Source organism: Arvicanthis niloticus, chromosome 6, assembly GCF_011762505.2.
Source record: "Arvicanthis niloticus isolate mArvNil1 chromosome 6, mArvNil1.pat.X, whole genome shotgun sequence".
In the NCBI taxonomy this organism is placed as follows: Eukaryota; Metazoa; Chordata; class Mammalia; order Rodentia; family Muridae; genus Arvicanthis; species Arvicanthis niloticus.
In genome coordinates, this window is record NC_047663.1 from 52,112,809 (window position 1) to 52,131,780 (window position 18,972).

General features: G+C 49.7%; 4 protein-coding genes and 3 non-coding genes across 11 annotated transcripts; 6 read left to right on the forward strand and 1 right to left on the reverse strand.

Moving 5' to 3' along the window:
- The first annotated feature begins 825 nt into the window (after positions 1 to 825).
- On the forward strand, positions 826 to 6,675 carry Eif4a1 (eukaryotic translation initiation factor 4A1). 2 transcript variants are annotated; one of them, XM_034505298.2, is made up of 11 exons: positions 826 to 967; positions 2,237 to 2,285; positions 2,464 to 2,596; positions 2,982 to 3,121; positions 4,343 to 4,511; positions 4,834 to 4,943; positions 5,027 to 5,170; positions 5,248 to 5,385; positions 5,479 to 5,568; positions 5,810 to 5,889; positions 5,982 to 6,675. In XM_034505298.2, exons 1-11 carry the CDS (start codon positions 945 to 947, stop codon positions 6,124 to 6,126), a joined length of 1,221 nt encoding a protein of 406 aa, XP_034361189.1. In that variant the 5' UTR covers positions 826 to 944; the 3' UTR covers positions 6,127 to 6,675. The 2 variants fall into 2 exon arrangements, with proteins under 2 accessions (XP_034361189.1, XP_034361190.1); XM_034505299.2 differs by lacking the exon at positions 826 to 967 and adding an exon at positions 1,501 to 1,637.
- LOC117712164 (small nucleolar RNA SNORA48) lies at positions 3,691 to 3,834 on the forward strand. Its single transcript, XR_004607232.1, has one exon. It is a non-coding gene; the product is annotated as a small nucleolar RNA SNORA48 (small nucleolar RNA).
- LOC117712223 (small nucleolar RNA SNORD10) lies at positions 4,598 to 4,738 on the forward strand. The gene has a single exon (XR_004607281.1). It is a non-coding gene; the product is annotated as a small nucleolar RNA SNORD10 (small nucleolar RNA).
- Positions 5,609 to 5,750, forward strand: LOC117712148 (small nucleolar RNA SNORA67). Its single transcript, XR_004607217.1, has one exon. It is a non-coding gene; the product is annotated as a small nucleolar RNA SNORA67 (small nucleolar RNA).
- A 147-nt stretch (positions 6,676 to 6,822) lies between the features above and the next one.
- Positions 6,823 to 9,588, forward strand: Cd68 (CD68 molecule). 2 transcript variants are annotated; one of them, XM_034505301.2, is made up of 6 exons: positions 6,823 to 7,462; positions 7,546 to 7,970; positions 8,139 to 8,258; positions 8,388 to 8,469; positions 8,583 to 8,753; positions 9,001 to 9,588. In XM_034505301.2, exons 1-6 carry the CDS (start codon positions 7,420 to 7,422, stop codon positions 9,138 to 9,140), a joined length of 981 nt encoding a protein of 326 aa, XP_034361192.1. In that variant the 5' UTR covers positions 6,823 to 7,419; the 3' UTR covers positions 9,141 to 9,588. The 2 variants fall into 2 exon arrangements, with proteins under 2 accessions (XP_034361192.1, XP_034361191.1); XM_034505300.2 differs by lacking the exon at positions 6,823 to 7,462 and having other exon boundaries at positions 7,469 to 7,970.
- A 1,198-nt stretch (positions 9,589 to 10,786) lies between these two features.
- On the forward strand, positions 10,787 to 15,730 carry Mpdu1 (mannose-P-dolichol utilization defect 1). Of its 3 annotated transcripts, none has more exons than XM_034504183.2 (7): positions 10,787 to 10,949; positions 13,793 to 13,858; positions 13,965 to 14,097; positions 14,479 to 14,564; positions 14,661 to 14,779; positions 14,922 to 15,032; positions 15,140 to 15,730. In XM_034504183.2, exons 1-7 carry the CDS (start codon positions 10,847 to 10,849, stop codon positions 15,263 to 15,265), a joined length of 744 nt encoding a protein of 247 aa, XP_034360074.1. In that variant the 5' UTR covers positions 10,787 to 10,846; the 3' UTR covers positions 15,266 to 15,730. The 3 variants fall into 3 exon arrangements, with proteins under 3 accessions (XP_034360074.1, XP_076792632.1, XP_034360075.1); XM_076936517.1 differs by having other exon boundaries at positions 10,829 to 10,949; positions 13,760 to 13,858; XM_034504184.2 differs by lacking the exons at positions 10,787 to 10,949; positions 13,793 to 13,858 and having other exon boundaries at positions 14,444 to 14,564.
- On the reverse strand, positions 15,241 to 17,751 carry Sox15 (SRY-box transcription factor 15). Its single transcript, XM_034504186.2, has 2 exons — positions 16,562 to 17,751; positions 15,241 to 15,986 (listed from the first exon to the last, which is right to left on the reverse strand). Exons 1-2 carry the CDS (start codon positions 17,086 to 17,088, stop codon positions 15,818 to 15,820), a joined length of 696 nt encoding a protein of 231 aa, XP_034360077.1. The 5' UTR covers positions 17,089 to 17,751; the 3' UTR covers positions 15,241 to 15,817.
- Between the last annotated feature and the right edge of the window lie 1,221 nt (positions 17,752 to 18,972).

An 18,972-nucleotide genomic window follows, 5' to 3' on the forward strand; every position in this document is an offset into this window, starting at 1 on the left:
TGGGGGTGGTGGGCGCGCAAAGGGATTACTGCCTGCCAGATCTTCAAACTTTTTTTTATATATATAAATATATATAAAAATGCCATGGTCCTGCTCTGGTCAATAAAGGATCCTTTGAAGATATGCAAGTGGTGGTCTTCCTTGAGGGGCCTTAAAATAGTGGAGGTGCTTTATCTCAGGCCTTCCAGCTATCCCTTTCCAGGTCTTGAAATCTTAGAAACCAGATTTCTGCTCCCAGGGGAGCAGATGGCAGTAAGAATATGAATTAAGACTCAAGAATAAGGAAGCCTAGGAGAAACTGGGAACACACAGTGATGGAGTGGGCTGAGATCCCTGACAGCTTATCCCCCTATGCCCTTTAGCCCAACAATGAGTTCCATCCTTTTTTTTCTCCAGTCGGGGGAAACTTACTATCCAATGAGAGATCTCGCTATTGTTTCTGTCATTCCCGCTGAGCAGAACACACCAATTTTTCCTGAACAGAAGAATAAATAAAACTTGTGTCCTGTAAAGGAAACCTGGGTAAAGCAAAGTGGCAGTCCAGACTGCCCGGAAGTCCCCGGAGGCTAAGGCCTCACCCCCGTCACTTGATAGGACCTGCTGAACCACATGACTAAGGCACGATCTTCTCCGCACGTGTAAAGGAGCTGGATTCCAAGATGGCTGCCCCGTCGCGAGGCCCGACTTAAGTATGTCACTTCCGCACCAGCGAGAAAGGCGGGCCCTTCAGCCAATGAGGCTGCAGGGCGGGGCTCGGCCATGATAGGCTTTCAAACTACCCAATAGGGCGTCCGAACTAAGGCGCCTACAAAGTAACGTCACGTCGAGTTGCAGAGCGCCGGCAGGCGGGGCAGAGGCGGTCAGGCCAATGCGATGGCTGGGGCGGGGTCGGACGCTCTATAAGTTGTCGATAGGCGGGCACTCCGCCCTAGATTCTAAGGATCATGTCTGCGAGTCAGGATTCTCGGTAAGAAAGGCATTTGCAAGAGGTTATGATTACTTACCCCGAAGGTCCCACCGGGGGGGAAAGGGGGGACTTGAGAGGCCCATCGCACCAAACCTACCAGGTTGCGGGAGAATCGAGCCGGGAGGAACCGTCCGGGGAGGGGGGGGGAAATCCCATGGCCGACGCTGACACCAGTGTGGATACGAGAAAGGACGGCCTGGCTAGGGCGGAGGGCGCGAGGCTCGTCACGAGGCCTCGGCCTGTGGGGATGCCGAACGCGAAGGTCGGGTACTGAAAGGCAAGATGAGGTCGCGACATAACGTGGGAAAAAGGAGAGGCGGCTGCGGGGCCCGGAGCCGGCTGGTCTGGTTGCCTCCCTATGTCGGGCAGGGCGTGCGCGCGAGGGTTCCGGAGAATTCTGGCGGTACCACTCGCGACAAGCAGGGGTGCCTGGGTCTTCAGCGAGTCCCATCGTCGCGCTTGGAATGTGGGTCGGGGAAGAAGAAACCGGCCGTTCAGGGTGCTGGTTTTCTTGACGGCCAGGACAGAGCCTAACCCGGAGGAGCGGCCGCGTGAGGCACCAGGAGCCCACCCGGCGCCGGGCGGGCGGGTCCATTTTGCCGCACAAGCCGGGCAATTGGCAAACTGCGGATGGGCAGGTCCACTTTCCTTCGGGGGTGAGCGGCCTGAGGTATGGGAGGGCGACGCCATTTCTCGACGGGGGCGGGCGGGTTGCGGATTGTTCCATGGCGGGGGAGACGCCGCCGACTGGCGGAGCGAATGAGCACATGGCCGCTTGAGAGGTTCCCCTCCCCCAGTCTGCTTCGCTTGTCTGTTGTGCAATCTCCCCCTTTGCTAGCGCGGCTGGGGCTCATTGTGCGCGAGGCCGCCACCGCCCGCGGCCTCCCACATCCGGGTACTGTAGAGGGGGGCCGGCCGGAGGGAGTGGGGGAGGGCGCGGGCGGCATGACGTGGGGGGGAAGGGGACGGCCCACCCACGGAACTTGGAGGTGGAAGGCGGGACTTCCGGTGGCCTTGCTCTTCAGAATGGAGGTGCACGCGCTTTGATCCGACAGACCCAGAACATGTGGGCCTGGCAGCAAAGACCGCATCTCGGCGTCGTGTGTGTGTGAATGAACTCATTTACAGCCCCTTGATTTTAAAGGAGAGTCACTCTAAAGTGCCTCTTGATCGTCCTTTGGGAATAGATGGGAGTTGGATTGGGAATGGGCTGGTGCTTTCATGCTCTAAACAAGGCATGAAACAAAACTAGTGCTTTTGATTCAACAGATCCAGAGACAATGGCCCTGATGGCATGGAGCCGGAAGGCGTCATCGAGGTAAGACTAGAGCCTGCAGTCGCCACTTTATTATGTCAGAACAGGCTCTTCCTTATGGTGACAGTGACCTTAGACATCTAGAATGATAAAACAGACCCGATTTGTAGGGTGGGGTAACTGCAGCTTTAGTGTAAGCACAAGTTACTAAGTTCCTAAATTTTGTGTTGGTAACCTGCAGAGTAACTGGAATGAGATTGTGGATAGCTTCGATGACATGAATCTCTCAGAATCCCTCCTCCGTGGGATTTACGCCTATGGTTTTGAGAAGCCCTCTGCCATCCAGCAGCGAGCTATTCTTCCTTGTATCAAGGGTAAGACTCTTGTCCTCAAGCTAGATTTGGATTGTCCCAACCTGAATGGAGTGGTATGGAGTTGATGGTGGGCATAGCAACCAGGAGGAAAGACATTCTCCTTCCTAGCTTCTTGGTTCTTGGGTTTGTTGGTTTGTTAATACATAGGTTCTGCCTTGGATGCAGGGGTTGCTGTTTCCACTTCATAGACTTTTTTTTACTGCTTTGCCTCTAACCAGCCGTGTAGTGAGTTCATAATGTTCTGACAAAAGTTTGAGCCCTCTACCATTTTGTTTATGTTTACAAACTTGTTCTGCCATTACTGGTGTCATGAAGTAGGGTCTCAACTGTCCATTGAGCCCAGAGTGCAGACCTTGTACATGTCTAATTATTAATTTGGTTGTAGGTTATGATGTGATTGCTCAAGCCCAGTCTGGGACTGGGAAAACAGCTACATTTGCCATATCAATTCTGCAGCAGATTGAATTAGACCTAAAGGCTACTCAGGCTTTGGTTCTGGCACCCACTCGTGAATTGGCTCAGCAGGTAAGATTGGCAGAGGGCTTCCTATTCTATATGACTGGTTTAAGAGTGAAAGAAGATGTGGCCAGTGTTGATACAGGCAGGTGGAGCATTGCAAGTTCAAGGCCAGCCTGGTCTACAAAGCTAGTTCTAGGACAGCCAGTACTATAGAAAAAGTTTGTTTCAAGACTAGAAGGTCAGGTACATTCATTCTCTAATGCCACTGGTTTTGTTTTGGTTTTTCAAGGCAGGGTTTCTCTGTGTAGCCCTGGCTGTCCTGGAACTCACTCTGTAGACCAAGGCTGGCCTTGAACTCAGAAATCCGCCTGCCTCTGCCTCCCAAGTGCTGGGATTTTAAAGGTGTGCGCCACCACCTCCTGGCCTGCCACTGGGTCTTCTTGTTGACAGTTTCTATATCTGTTGAGATTTGTTGGGCTAATTACTAACAACTTTTCTACCAGCCCCCCCCCCCCCCCCCCAAAAAAAAAAAAAACTCTTAAATCCTTTTTTTTTTTTTTTTCTGAATCAAATAGGAAGGGAAGAATATTGGTAGTCTAGCTGGCTGGGCAGGTTTAGCTGTTTTATGACACACATACCCCTGGCAATGGGCAAAGAGGCACCTTGTTTGTGGTGTTGTTCTTATATCAGTCAGGGGCAGAGCAGATGACAGTCCTTTGTTCATCCTAGCTTGATGCCTGGCTTGGTGGCCAAAGCTGTTTCATGCCTAGGGCACATAAAACTCTGATGCTACTCAGTTAGTAGTATTCAAGCCTAGTGATTACTGTGAAGCGCAAGCATCTGGGCACCAGTGTAAGGAAGACATTAAATTAGGATTGACACCTTAGATGCCAGTAGATCTGGCATCATTTTTTGGGTTTTGTTTGCATATGGCCTGGGGATGTTGGCTCAGTAGTGGAACACTAAGTCTTGATTCTGTGGCAGGGATGGAATAAATACATGTTGTGGGTATAGGGCTATGTTTATAATCCCAGCCTTTGGAATGTAGTAGGTGGTAGTGAGTTCTAAGCCTTTGTAGAACTGGCCTGATTTTTTACAAGGCTGCATGTAGAATGGGAAACTGTGTGGATGGATCTACCACTCCCATTTGTGGTAGTGGTGTGGTTGAAATAGGATTCAGTGGACTCCTATTTCTCAGCTGTTGAGAGTGTAATAATTCCAATCTCTTACAAGACTAAGAACTCACTGGTACTACCCAAGTTAATGTAGATGTGTTTCTGCACTTAGATACAAAAGGTGGTTATGGCATTAGGAGACTACATGGGTGCGTCTTGTCATGCCTGTATTGGGGGCACCAATGTGCGTGCTGAGGTGCAGAAGCTGCAAATGGAAGCTCCCCATATCATCGTGGGCACCCCTGGCCGGGTGTTTGATATGCTTAACCGGAGATACCTGTGTGAGTACCACATGACAGTGGCTGGGCACTTTCCCATATTTCATTTCTTCCTTGGATACAAGTTTTCCTTTAGTGGGAATTGAGTTGCTCTGTGATGAACCCCATGCGTGTCATCTGAGCCTAACTTCCCTGTTACCTTAGCCCAGGTAGTGTTCTACTTACCAGGGCTTTTGCCTGGTCTCTCAGGGAAGCCTTGGGCAAAGGATCAGTCCTTTTATTCTGAGAGCAGACTGTCTCCCCTTTGCCTGCCCCCTTATCAAGAGACTTTAATGTGTTTTCACATTTGTCTGATTACTATGTGGTGTTTTTTTCTGCCTTCTAGCCCCCAAATACATCAAGATGTTCGTACTGGATGAAGCAGATGAGATGTTAAGCCGGGGCTTTAAGGATCAGATCTATGATATATTCCAAAAGCTCAACAGTAACACACAGGTGAGACAAATGGCAATGTTGGTAGGACATCATGATTTGAGGAGTGTACAGCACCCTCATTGCTGGTGCATTTTTCTCACTAGGTAGTTTTGTTGTCTGCTACAATGCCGTCTGATGTCCTTGAGGTGACCAAGAAGTTCATGAGAGATCCTATTCGGATTCTTGTCAAGAAGGAAGAGTTGACCCTGGAGGGTATCCGCCAATTCTACATCAATGTGGAGCGAGAGGTGGGGCCCAGTGCAGGAGGCAGACCTGGTAGTGAGTTGTTGGGTATGACCCCTTACTGATATTTCTGGATCTCCAGGAGTGGAAGCTTGACACATTGTGTGACTTGTATGAAACACTGACCATCACCCAGGCAGTAATCTTTATCAATACCAGAAGGAAGGTGGACTGGCTCACTGAGAAGATGCATGCCCGGGATTTCACTGTTTCCGCCATGGTAAGTTTTTCAGTCTATTAATAGCTGTATACGTCTGTCTGTCTGTGTGTTAGGAGCCATGTGCCAGCTGCTCCTTGCCTCCTTGTTTTCCAGCACGGAGATATGGACCAAAAGGAACGAGATGTAATCATGAGGGAGTTCCGATCTGGCTCTAGCAGAGTATTAATTACCACTGACCTGTTGGTGAGTAGATGGGTCTTGAGGGAAAGAAAGGGAGAAGTTAGTCCAAGGTGATTCCCTCTCCAAAGGGCTGACTGTGCCCTTTTCAGGAACGTAGCAACTTGGAAGAAAGCCAGGCATGTCCAAGGTCGCTGGTGAACAAGGAATACTTGTGTTTTTTTGCCTTCCTTTGGCTGCCTACATGTATATATCCTACTTAATTAGGGTAGATAGTATCCTCTGACTGTATTCTTTCTTGACCTAGGCCAGAGGCATTGACGTGCAGCAGGTCTCCTTAGTCATCAATTACGACCTTCCCACTAACAGGGAAAACTATATCCACAGGTAAACGTAGGTCTGACAGACCAAACATTCCCTTTGCTGAAACCCAAGTGTTCCTTTCCCAAGACACCATTCTTTCCTCCCCCCTCCCCCAGAATCGGTCGAGGTGGTCGGTTTGGCCGAAAGGGTGTGGCTATTAACATGGTGACTGAAGAAGACAAGAGGACTCTTCGAGACATTGAGACTTTCTACAACACCTCCATTGAAGAGATGCCCCTCAACGTTGCTGACCTCATTTGAGGGGCTGTGCTGCTACCTGGCCCTAGCCCAGGGTTCAGTCCTGGGGGGTGGGCTGAGGAACAGCTGGAGGGGGGGAGGGAAGGGAGCCAAGGGATGGACATCTTGTTTTTGTTTTGTTTTTTTTTTGTTTTGTTTCGGTTTTTTTTTTTTCTCTCTCTCTCTCTCTCTCTCTTTGAATAAATGTCACTTTTTGAGGCAAAAAGAAGGAACCGTGAACATTTTAGATACCCTTTTCTTTGGGGTAGACTGCCCCAGGCGCCGTTGTCTCCTTCCCCCCAAACACTAATGCATTTCCCTAACCTAGTCCTAAAGGCTTTCCTGCCCCAGCCACATCTCCAAAAGGAGTCTCTAGGGGCTGAAACATGGCTGGCTTCATTTGCTGGACCAAATCTACAGGGAAAACCCCTGAATGAGGTTGTCCAGGGAATAGTTCCCAGGTGAGGGGAGCAGGGGAGAGAAAATGGTAGCCATTTTTACATTGTTTTGTATAGTATTTATTGATTCAGGAAACAAACACAAAATTCTGAATAAAATTACTTGGAAACTGCCTGTTTGGGCTTCTTGTTTCTTCCCTTCCCTCCTGCCTGCTAGTGTGGATCAGCTGCCCCTCCTAGTTCATTACTACTGTTTGCCATGTTGCTTCTTGAAATAACCAAATGACCCACGTTACTGAAATTTGCTATTGATAGTATATAATAAGCCTCAGTGTTAGACAATGCTTCCAGCTTTGAGAAAGCAGTAATGGGTTCAAAGAGTGTAACTTGCTGCCTAAGACTTAACTGGTTTTTAGGCCTAACTCAGATGTGGGTGCTAATTGTCCATTACCTTGTGGTTGCAGGGAGAGATGTTTTTCTGTAGCTCTTGCTGTTCTGGAATTCTATATGGGCAAGGCTAGCCTCTTGGATCTGCCTACTGCCTCCAGTGCTAGGATTGAAGCACATGGGTGGGGTAGGATTTCTTAACCAATGAGGAAAGAGCTTCCCATTTGTCTTTGATTTGTAAACTCCCAAGTAGAGCAAGTTTTGCTTAAGTAAGTTCCTTGTGAGTCAACTGCCCCATTCTCACGTGGTAATTAAGACTGCCGCCCACTGAAAAGGCCATTGCCAATCACAGCCTAATTGTGAAAACCAATGACAGAGGGTGGCTAGAGCTGAGGTGTCTGAGTCAGGTTTGGGGTGGGATTATTTTAGTTAAGGGAAGTAAGACTTTCATTTCCCCTTCCAAGAGAAGGCAGAGGGGATTGGGTTGAGGAAGTAATTGGTATAGCCTAGCTGGTCTGTGAGCAGCTCTACCATGAGGCTCTCTGTGTGTCTTCTCTTGTTGGGACCGCTCATAGGTAAGGAGAAATGGGAGGTGGGAGAGTGGGAGCTCCTGGGCAGGAACCTGAACCTGGGTTGCCAACCAATCTCTTACTGAAAGCCCAAGGAACAGGGAAAGACTGTCCTCACAGAAAGGCCGCTACTCTCCTGCCGTCCTTCACGGTGACACCTACAGCCACTGAAAGCACAAGTCCTACGACCAGCCACAGGTCCACCACTACCGGTCACGGGAATGTCACGGTTCATACCAGCTCTGGACCCACGACTGTCACTCATAACCCTGCCACCACCACCACCAGTCATGGGAATGCCACAGTTTCTCCTACCACAAATGGCACCGCTACTAGTCCAGGATTCTCCACTGTTGGCCCTCACCCTGGACCACTTCCACCCTCGCCAAGTCCTAGTCCAAGCTCCAAGGGGGCTCTTGGAAACTACACGTGGACCAATGGTTCTTGGCCTTGTGTTCAGCTCCAAGCCCAAATTCAAATTCGAATCCTGTACCCAACCCAGAGTGGAAGAAAGGTAAAGCTAAGGTAGTGGGCGGGGCTTAAAGAGGCAAGAGGCAAGTCCTGGGCTGACCGAGAAGGAAGGAGGGCAAGAGGCAAGTCCTGGGCTGATCCAGAAGGAAGGAGTGTAAACGGGATGGCCTATCCATGTGATTTCAGACCAACTATTCTTTCACTTCTGCAGGCCTGGGGCATCTCTGTATTGGATCCTAACAAAACCAAGGTGCAGGGGGGCTGTGACGGTGCCCATCCCCATCTGCCTCTGTCATTTCCTTATGGACAGCTTACCTTTGGATTCAAACAGGTATACAGCTTGACTGTGTCTCCTCCTTTACTCTTTCATACCCCAATACTACACCCCCTAAGCCTCTCTCCTTGCTCTGTGAACACGGATGCTTCTGTCCCTGCCTTGAGCCTTTCTGTTCACCTCAAGGACCTACAGAGTCAGAACCAGAGTACAGTCTACCTCTACTACATGGCAGTGGAATACAATGTGTCCTTCCCACAGGCAGCACGTGAGTAACCTCTTCTCATTACCATACTAAAAATCTAGACTGGGAGTGCTCGGGTGGTGGTGGGGACTTAGGAGTCAGGACTGGATTTGACTCTTAATTACTAATTACTTCAGAGTGGACATTCTCCGCGCAGAATTCATCTCTTCGAGAGCTCCAAGCTCCCCTGGGCCAAAGCTTCTGTTGCAGAAATACAAGCATAATTCTTTCTCTAGCTGTCCACCTTGACCTGCTCTCCTTGAGGCTACAGGCTGCTCAGCTGCCGGACAAGGAACACTTCGGGCCCTGTAAGCCCTACCTACCTCTTCCTTCTTTTTCGTCTCCCACTACACTGGAAACCTTTCCCAGAACTCTTTCTAAACCTCAGTCTCCTCTACAAAACTGCCTATTTCCCCTTCCTTTACTACTCTAAACTATGGGGCTGCACTCCTCAACCTTTCTTCATCCCCTTGACTCTTCTCTCCCCCTCCCCCCCCCCCCCCTTTAGCCCATCCACCACTGCAGCAATTCTCAATAATCCCATTATCCTACCAGGTTTCTCTTGCACCAGTGACCAGTCCCTCTTGCTGCCTCTCATCATTGGCCTGGTCCTCCTTGGCCTCCTCACCCTGGTGCTCACTGCCTTCTGCATTGCCCGGAGCAGACAGTCGCAATCAACCTATCAGCCCCTCTGAGCATCTGCTCCAGTTCACTACGTAGGCCACCAAGAAGCACCCTCATTTCTTCAACATGCAACTGACTCAACGGCGATATCTTCCTGCTCTTAAAGAACAAAATTAAGAGATTTTATTATAGATGTGGGGAGTTAATAAACATGAATGGTACCCACTCCCTCATGAAGAGTACAAAAACTTAATGAAATCTTTGCCCTTGGCTTCCTTTGTTCTGCCAGGATTAAAAGCCACGAGTTTCTTGTCATATGCCTTCCTGTGCCTTCCCATGGTTGAGTCACCAAGAGACAGCTGGCAAGAAGAGACAAAAATACCAGAGAATGACCAAATGCCTTCATGGGTTCATCCCGCAAGGCCCTGCAGCTTCTGGTGAAGCTGCCAAAACTCCTTCCTCACTCTGGGGCCAATGGCTGCCTATTTCCTTAACATAATGAATTATTCTATCTTGACACCCTGTTGCTGACCCTTGTGCGCAGTTAGAGGTACAACACAACCAAAATATGAGTAGGTGGCTGTATTGTTTTATTTTGAAAGTGGCTATTGAACAATGAAGATTCTATGTCCATTGTGGCCAGGACGCTCACTGGGGGCCCTACTGGTGCGGCAGATACTCTGACTTCTATGAAGGTTGTGCTACTACAAACAGCTTCAGGCCATGCAAGGGATACGCTTGATCCCTGAGTACCAGGAGGGGATGGTGCCACTTACAATCTGCCCTTGTCCAGATTCTGAAAAAGGGATTTTCATATGGCCATCCACTGTGCCAACATCAAGTATAAATTCTACTGTTTATAGTAGAGCATGGTACAACAGATGGGTGCCCTTCCGATTACACAGTCCCATGAGGTCACAGAAATCCTTGGACTAGAGCTCCACACAGCAGACGTACATGTGACAGTATGCCCTGCCCAGCAACTACCAACCCCACTCCCCACAAAGAACAAGGAACAGGGTAACAGTTTAGGAGTGCCCTTCAGTCTGAACCAAGAGTAGATGTCTTGGAAGAGTAGTGGAATGTCGCATGGTTCTCTTCGCCTAACCCTAGGGGCCCTTTCCCAGACAACTTTTGGAATTTTTGCTCGCACCCTCTGGGTTCCCACCTAGACACAGCAAAGTCTGCAGTCTCTGCGTTCCCCCCGTTGTGTCAGGGGCTGCTCTACAGCAGCTGAGCTCGCCCCTCTTCTGCTTCACTATCATCCAGAGGAAGAAGGGAACTAGGAAGAAGCAGGGAACTAGGAAGAAGGCCCAGCTCAGAATGCCCCTTTCCAGCTCTATTCCCTCTGGAGAAACCAAGAGGAAAAGAGCTGCAGCGCCTCCACTAGCACCATTTTGAAAACTCAAACTCTTTTTCCAACTTCAAACAATATAAAGTTGGCAGAGAAAAGACAAGATGGCGCATATGCAGGAGGGACAGAGAAGGGGAGGAATAAACCTTGATTTCAGAAGGGAGAGCGTAAACAAAAGTGCGGAAGTTCTAACTGCGCAGGCGTACAACTCTGACACGCTTTAAAATTCGAACGTCAAGGCGCGTACAAAACGCAGTCGGTGAAGGAGACCTGTCTCCCCTTACTAAGCATAGCGTAGGAACGGGAAGTGCCGCCTTGTCCTGGGGGGGGTGGGGGGGGAACGAGGCGGAGCGTACGCGGCGCGCATGCGCGGCGCAGGTCAATGGCCAGGTTATCCGTCCTGGCGGAAGCTGTCTTTCCAACATGGCGGGCGAGGCCGATGGACCGTTCAAAGGGGTGCTTGTGCCGATTCTTTTACCTGAGAAATGCTATGATCAGCTCTTCGTACAATGGGACTTGCTTCATGGTGAGTTTTATTCAGCCTTCAAAGTCTAGCTCAAGCAGCCTTGGACCGTAAATTAGCGTGACAATGCCGATTAATGTCTCGCGAAACTGGGCCGAAGGCGCTTCTGAAGAGGGCGGAAGTGTTTTGGGCGCTGCATAGAAAAAGTGCCATATTTGGGCATGTAGGGGTGTTGCCCGAAAAAAATAGATTTGTGTTTTTCAATTCGGGAAGTTCTTACCCCACCCTCGTCCCTTTCTGGGCTGGGGATCAAACTCAAGGCCTCATGTGCCACACTGCTAACCAGGCTCTATCCCCAGACTGGAAAACTCGTATTTTATAAAACAAAATTAAAATCCCAGCCAGGCATATAGACCTCCTTTCGTCCCAAGCATTCAACTCACAGAGGCCCACGAATCTTTTTTTTTTTTTTTTTTTTTTAACCTCCTCTTTCTAGTACCAGCTTCTGGAATTTACTACGTGGCACAGACTGCCCTTGAACTGGCAGCAGTTCTCTTGCCTCGGTTACCAGAGTGCTGAGAGTATAGCACTTTTTCCTTTCCTTTTTCTTTATAAGGCAAGTTCATGGCCAAGGGTTACATTAGATATCAAAGCCTTTCCATCTCTCGGTTCTAAGTGCATTTTGACTTACAATAGTCAAGACTCCCTGCTGAGCCAAACACCCACCGGGTCAAAGATTCAGTGATAGAGAAATTGCCAGGACCAGGGTTTCATAAGTGGCAGATCACCTCCCTCCCTGTGATCTATTCAAAGCCAGCTCTTGACACAAGGGTTTGAAGAAAAAAAAATGAGAAATTGCCAGGAACAGTGGCCCACACCTTTATTTAATCCCAGCACTTGGGACACAGAGGCAGGAGAATCTCTTGAGTTCAAGGACAGCCTAGTCTACAGGGTGAGTTCCAAGGCTACACAGAAAAACCTTGTCTGGAAAAAAAAACAAGAAGTAAATGATAGAGATAGTGGAGACACAGGGATAAAAGTCCTGGAAGAGTGGGGATGACCCAGAAAGCTCAGGAATGTGTGATGTGGGGATTTGTCTTTGGAAGGAGGAGCATTTAAAAGGGGCCATCCATTATGAGAAAAGGGTCAGGGACCTCCTGAGCAATGCCTATGTAACTAAAAAGCAAAGGCAGGCAGGCCTGGGTGGTTGCTTGCTTATTTGGGTCTGGAGGGGTGGCTTGCAAGGCTGGTGACCTGAGTTCAATTCCTGGAACCTACAGAAAAGCACAAATGGAGAACTGGCTCCACAAAGTTGTCTCTGACCTCCACACATGTACCTATGTACTCACATACAAAATATATTTTATGTAGATTTTTATTTGTATTTTTTAATACAAATTTTATTTGTATTTTTTAAAATTGTGTGTGTACATGTATACCTACACATGAATTGACTAGCCTGAAGATGCTAGAGGCATAAGATATCACTGGAGCTAGAGTTACAGGCAGTTGTGAGCCACCTGGCATGGATGTCAAAAATTGAATTGAAATCTTCTCTGCAAGAGCAAAGATGTGCTCTTAACCACTAAGTCATCTTACCAGTCCCCAATTCTTTTTAAAGATGTATTCATTTATTATGTAGTCAGCATTCTGCAAGCATATATACAGGAAGCAGGCCAGAAGAAAGCACCAGATAGATGGTTGTGAGCCACCTTGTGGTTGCTGGGAATTGAACTCAAGACCTCTGGAAGAGCAGATAGTGCATTTAAGCTCTGAGCCAACTCTCCAGCCCCAAAATTTTAAAATGTATTTTTGTTGTGTGTATTCCTTATGTACGCTCAGTCAACAGAATTGGGAGCAGAGCCATCTTGTTGGCCTAATAATTTCTTTAAAGATTTTTGTTTTATGTACATTGCTGTTTGCCTAAATGTGTGTGAGTGAGGAGGTCAAATGCCCTAGAACTGGAGTTCGAACTGTGAACTCCATGTGGACGGTGGGAATCAAACCCAGGGCCTGTGGGAGAACAGTCAGTGCTCCTAAACACTGAGCTGTCTCTCTGGCCTCATTCATTCATTTAGTTTCCCTATATAGCCCTGTCTGTCCTGAACTCACTATGTAGACCAGGCTGGCTTTGAACTCATAGAGATTTGGCTGCCCTTCTCTCCCAAGTGCTGGGACTAAATGTGTGTACCACCACATCTGACAAAAGTTTTTAAATATTTGAGATAGGGTCTGTCTGTATAATTCTGGGTGGCCTTGAACTCAGAGATTAAATGAGATTAAAGGCCTGTACTATATATACAACATGCATCCCTAATGACTTTTTTAAAAAGACATACTTTCTTAGTACATTTTAATTAGGAGTACATTTTATTAGGGAGGCCATGCATGGAAGTTCTGGAGTTGTCTCTGTCTATCCTTCTATCATGTGGATCCTGGGTTAAAGAGGGATAAAGTTAGCTTTTCAGTTACACAGGCATTGCTCAAGAATTCCCCTGACCCTACACTCTACTCAGGAACTGGATGGCCCACTTAAAATGGTCCTCCTTCCAGAGACAAATGCCCACATCATACATTCCTGAACCTTCTGGTTATTCTGGCCCTTCTTCAGGGGACAAATCTACTCATTCATTAGCTGTCATGTCAGCCCTAAAAAACAGTTCAGACGTGTGTTTATAGGGAATGGAAGGGGTGGGCAGAAAGGCACTCACAAAGAAGCTGTTTTGACAGCACACCTAGTCTGAATGTTTGTAGCAAGAAGGATGACCGCCCCATCATCCCCCTAGAGACTTACTGGTGTGGTGGTCATGTTAAGGATGAGGGGAGAGGGGAACAGCTCCCAAGAGCACTTCCAACCCTCACCTGTGCTCCAGGGGCCTCTTTGCTTCCTTTTTCTCTCTCCTCAGTTCCCTGCCTCAAGATTCTCCTCAGCAAAGGCCTTGGGCTGGGCATTGTGGCCGGGTCACTTCTTGGTATGTACAGTTCCTTCTGTCAGAGTAAAGGGAAGGGTGTTGAGAGGCTGATGGCAAGGGCTGGGGATAGTATGCTTTTTCCTCAGCCATGCTCCTTTTTCCACAGTAAAGCTGCCCCAGATATTTAAACTCTTGCGAGCTAAGAGTGCAGAAGGACTGAGTCTCCAGTCAGTGATGCTGGAGCTGGTGGCACTGACTGGAACTGTGGTCTACAGCATCACCAACAATTTCCCCTTCAGGTGAGGGTCCACTCTTCATACTCAAAGCCAAATAAATCCCCACACTTCTTTTTTTTTTTTTAAACCTATTTATTTATTTGAGGTGGGAGAGGGTCACAGAACAACTTGTAGGAGTTGGTTATCTCCTTCCAGTGTGTGGATCCTGGGGCTGGAACTTAGGTAATCAGGTTTGGAGGCAAATATCTTTACCTGCCGAGCTGTATCTCCAGCCCTAGCGCCCGCCCGCCCGCCCGCAAGGAGGATTCTCTGAACGAGCCAGGCCTGGTGGGGGTGGTGGGCTGGAAAGCACAGCAATCAAGAGAACTGGGCCTGGTGGGCGATGGAGGCTTTCCCTGCCCTTTTCCAGGCCTGCCTTTTCCCTCCCAACTCTTGACTCTGCAGCTCTTGGGGTGAAGCGCTGTTCCTGACACTCCAGACAGTTACCATCTGCTTCCTGGTCATGCACTACAGAGGAGAGAGCGTGAAAGGTGCCGGGGATTGGCTGGAGAGCAGGCATTGTGTCTTGGGAACTTTGTTGGGGGCTCAGGAGGTTCAAGAGGGCTCCTTGTCTTCCTGACCCCCAGGAGTTGCTTTCCTTGCCTGCTACGCCATGGTCCTGCTGGTCCTGCTCTCCCCACTCGTGCCTCTGGTTGTAGTCACCCTGCTCCAGGCCTCCAATGTTCCTGCAGTGGTGGTGGGGAAGGTGAGTACTCAGAAGCAAAGGGATGTGTGTGCAGTGGTGTAGAGAGAGGGACACCTCCAAGTATGGAGGCTAGTGAGGCATAGTGACAGGTCAAGGAGAAGGCTCAGATGTGAGAACCAAAAAGTATCAATTTCTCCCCTAGTTGCTCCAGGCAGCCACTAACTACGGCAACGGGCACACAGGCCAGCTTTCAGCTGTTACAGTCTTTATGCTCTTTGGGGGTTCACTGGCCCGAATCTTCACTTCTGTTCAGGTGAGTGCCCTTTCTGCCCTCTAGAGGGCGCCAGAACCTCGTTCTCAGCTGAGTGGTAAGCTACCTGCCTTAGAACCCTTCTAGATCTGTGCTGTCTCTCCTAACAGGAAACTGGAGACCCCCTCATGGCTGGAGTCTTTGTGGTCTCTTCTCTCTGCAATGGCCTCATTGCTGCCCAGGTCCTCTTCTACTGGAATGCAAAGGCTCCCCACAAACAGAAAAAGGAGCAATAGAGCTGAGCTAGCTTCTAGAATCCTTCCATTTCCACTCATCTACTGGTGCAAGTTAATCTTCCTCCATTCCTAACTACAGCCTCCTGAGCCAGGGCTGTGGGAATAGCAAAGCTTGTACGAGTCCTGCATTCACTCACTCCACAGTGGGCTGGGATCCCTCCTCTTAAGCAGCTCTCTTCCTACCGGAGGTGATTTTGCCCTGTCCACTTATTTGGACCAAGGACAAAGCCTGGACATATGTGGTTGGAAGTTAGTGGCTGCTTCCCTCTGCTGCTCTAGTGGGATGATTTATTGGACCCCAGTTCTGTAGGTGGGGGAGGGGGAGAGTGACTCAGATAAGGGCCTCAGGGTTGGGTGGGGAGGTTCCTGCTGTGGCAGGTCCTGGCGGAAGGGTGTGTAGAGAAGGCACTGGTTGCTGCGGTAGGGAGAAAATACTGAGACAATAAAAGACTCAGAAACACTGTTTACTGTGGTCTTGTGTATTCTAGTTCGCTTGGAAGATTTGTGGGGCTCTGGCTGGTCTGTGGGGTCGTCCCTGGATGTCCCTGCCAGTTAAAGGTGGGTTACTGGCATGGGGGCACCAGCAAGGGAAGTATTATATGGAGTGGCAGAGTCTGGGGATGGGTAGGGGGAGAAAGAGGGTATTAGCTCCCCCTGGAGCCTAGGATCACTCTGAGGGAAGGTGCTCGGTGAGGGGGCCTCCGGTCTGCAATGGGAGGAGCTGTAAAGAAAAACATGGGTTTTGGAGGTTACTATTCTTGGTTGAAGTGATTGGCCAGTGTCCCCAGGTCTCAATAGGGGGACTGGTCTGACCAGTTTGCAGCAGACAGGGTTAGAGCTTGCTATTCAGCTAGCTTTGCTGGGTACAGCAGACATGGAATGAGACCCTAGGGTGGCTTAGAGAGCCAGAAAGTTCTGTTGGGGCATGCTCAGCAGCCGGCTTGCGTGCTGCGCGGCTGTTTGCCTCTTGGGGCAGCAGGCCAGGAAGGAACAACGGGAGGGGCTTGGCCTCTCCTTGCCCCCAGGGCTGGGAGAGGAAGCTGGGTCACACAAGGGCCAGCAGCAAGGGGGAAACCGCCATCCAAAAGGTAGAACACATTAGTTGAGGTGGAACGGCCTCTATACTGAACTCTCTGAGCCCTTCCAACCAACCCTCAGCCCGGTGTGGCTTCTGCTTCGGGTGGATTTGGGTTCAACTTTGGCACTCTGGCCTCTGCTCCCACTCAGCTTTCAGGAAGTGGGTCTTGGGGGGCGGGATAACAGGGAACATACAGACGGACACAATTAGGGACTCACGTGTAACTGCCAGGCAGGTAAGCTGTTGAATAGTTGGGGGGCTGGTACCCAAACCCTCTGCTCCCTTGGGTTGTTGTGTACCCTGGCCCCCAGTGTGGGCCGCCACATGCCAGGCCACCTCCTCCTTGGCTGAAGGGGACAGACCCGGTGCCTGAGTTTTTGCTCTTACGCCGGGGTCGGTACTTGTAGTCGGGATAGTCGCGGAGGTGGCGGGCACGAAGACGCTTGGCTTCCTCCACGAAGGGTCGCTTCTCTTCATCGCCCAGCAGCTTCCACTGAGCGCCCAAGCGCTTGGAGATCTCAGAGTTGTGCATCTTGGGGTTCTGCTGCGCCATCTGGCGGCGCTGAACAGAGCTCCACACCATGAAGGCGTTCATGGGCCTCTTCACCTTCTCCAGCGGAAGCCCCCCAGGCGCTCCAGGGCCCCCGCCGACCTCCTGCTCCTGAGGTCCTAAGGGCAAAGAGGCTGTGGAAGACGGAGAATCCAGGCTCCAGGTCTCTGCTTGAGAGGAGCCGGGCAGCGCCATGGGTTGGAGGTAGAGCCTCTTTGAAAGGGCGTCTTGAATGCCTTTCTCCCAGAGTGAAGATTGGATTCTGAATATTTGGGTACTTAAGTATCTTCCAGAGCGCTTAAATCCAAACTTTGCTCCCAACGATCGATTGTCACCTCTGGGAAGCTGAATGCAGAATCCTTGTCTGGCACCCCTTACCAAAGAGGTAGTATTCTCTCAAGTCTACCAGTCGCTCTTTCTACCCTCGGCTTCAGTGGGACAAGGGTCTTTCGTGGAGACTGCTACTCTGGCTCTGTACAGATCTTGCTCTCCACAAAGTCCCCACAGCTGCCAGGAGCGCACCCAGGTGCTACGGAGGACCTTTCCCACCTGCACACAGCCTCTAAAGAGCCTGACTCCTCCCCCAGTCCCTCCCAGTGGCTGTGCGGTTCTCTCCACCCCGCTTCTTTCAGCAAACCCAGGTGTCCTGTTCTTCCCAGCCCCTACACTTCCCCTGGGGCACCACACCCCCCAACACTCCACCCAAGGCTTGGTTGTCAGGCCTAACGGCCCCAGTGGTTAGGAACAATTGTCTCAATTCTCAAGCACCAGCAATTTAAAGCAACTTCCTTCCCAAGATGGGCACCAAAGGCCCTCAGGGTCAACCCAAGAGGGAGAATTAGGAAGATCTCATTCCCTACTCAATACCTTTTCCGGTGCCTGTAGCTCCTTAAACCCCTCCTGACCTGCCTCAGGGGAAAGAAACTCAAAGACAGACCATTTTTGTTTTCTTAGTCATTCCAGCGGGTACAGGGCAGATGAAAACATTCAAGCCACTTCCAGTCCTGAGGTTCCCCATCGCCACTCAGTTATGGCAAGTTTCATCTTTAAACCCAAACCATAGACCTCCATGCCTCTGGACCTGCAGATATACTTTTTAAAAATCTTCATATATTTTAAAAGATTATGGGTGGGTGGGGCACAAGTGTTACCACTTGTAGGTAGGACACCTTTCAGAAATCTATTCTCTCCTTCCCTGGTCAAGGTGAAGAGGCAGTGGCTATCTTGGGAACTGATCTCAGGAAGCACAGCTAACCTGAGTTTTCTTCCTTCCTTCCTTCTTTCCTTCCTTTCTTTCTTTTTTCCCAAAATAGGGTTTCTGTGTACCCCTGGCTGTCCTGGAACTAGATACCCACCTGCCTCTGCCTCCCAAGTGCTGGGATTAAAGGCGTGAGCCACCACCGCCCGGCTAATGTGTGTGAAACCTGAGTTTTCTTTACCCCCTTGATACTTTTAAGTGTAATTGAGACAGGGAGTGCAGCATATAGCCCTGATTGCCCTGCAACTCCTTGTGTAGAGTAGGCTGGCCTTGATCAAGATCCATCTGTCTCTGCCTGAGTACCTGATTTTTTTCTTTTAAATATAAGGCAGGGTTTTTCACTGTAACAGCCCCGTCTGTCCTTGAACTCACTCTGTAGATCAGGCTGCCCTTGAACTCAAGAGATCACCAGCCTGTATCTCGGGCTCCCGAGTGAATGCAGGGATTAAAGGCATGTGCACACCACCCCAACCTTAAGAATCCCAGTTTCCTCCATTTTAAGGTCATAGCTTCTCAAAGAAAGCATTCAACATAGCCTCATAAGGATCGCCTTCACCCCTCAGTGTACTGCACCTAGCTAGCTCTGGAGTTTCCCAATTTGGATAGACACTACCTCTTTACCTTTGAGACCCCCAAAAGCTGAGGTCACTGATACGGATTCTGGAGCTAGAGCAACACCAGGCCAGAAATACAATCTGACCCTTCTGAGTTCCAGAGGCCATGGTGAGGAAACCCTATTTTCCCCTCTGCTGAAGGCCCAACCTATGCCCCAGGCCCCAGATAAGCAGATTAAATAGCCTGCTCAGACTCTCAGCTCCTAG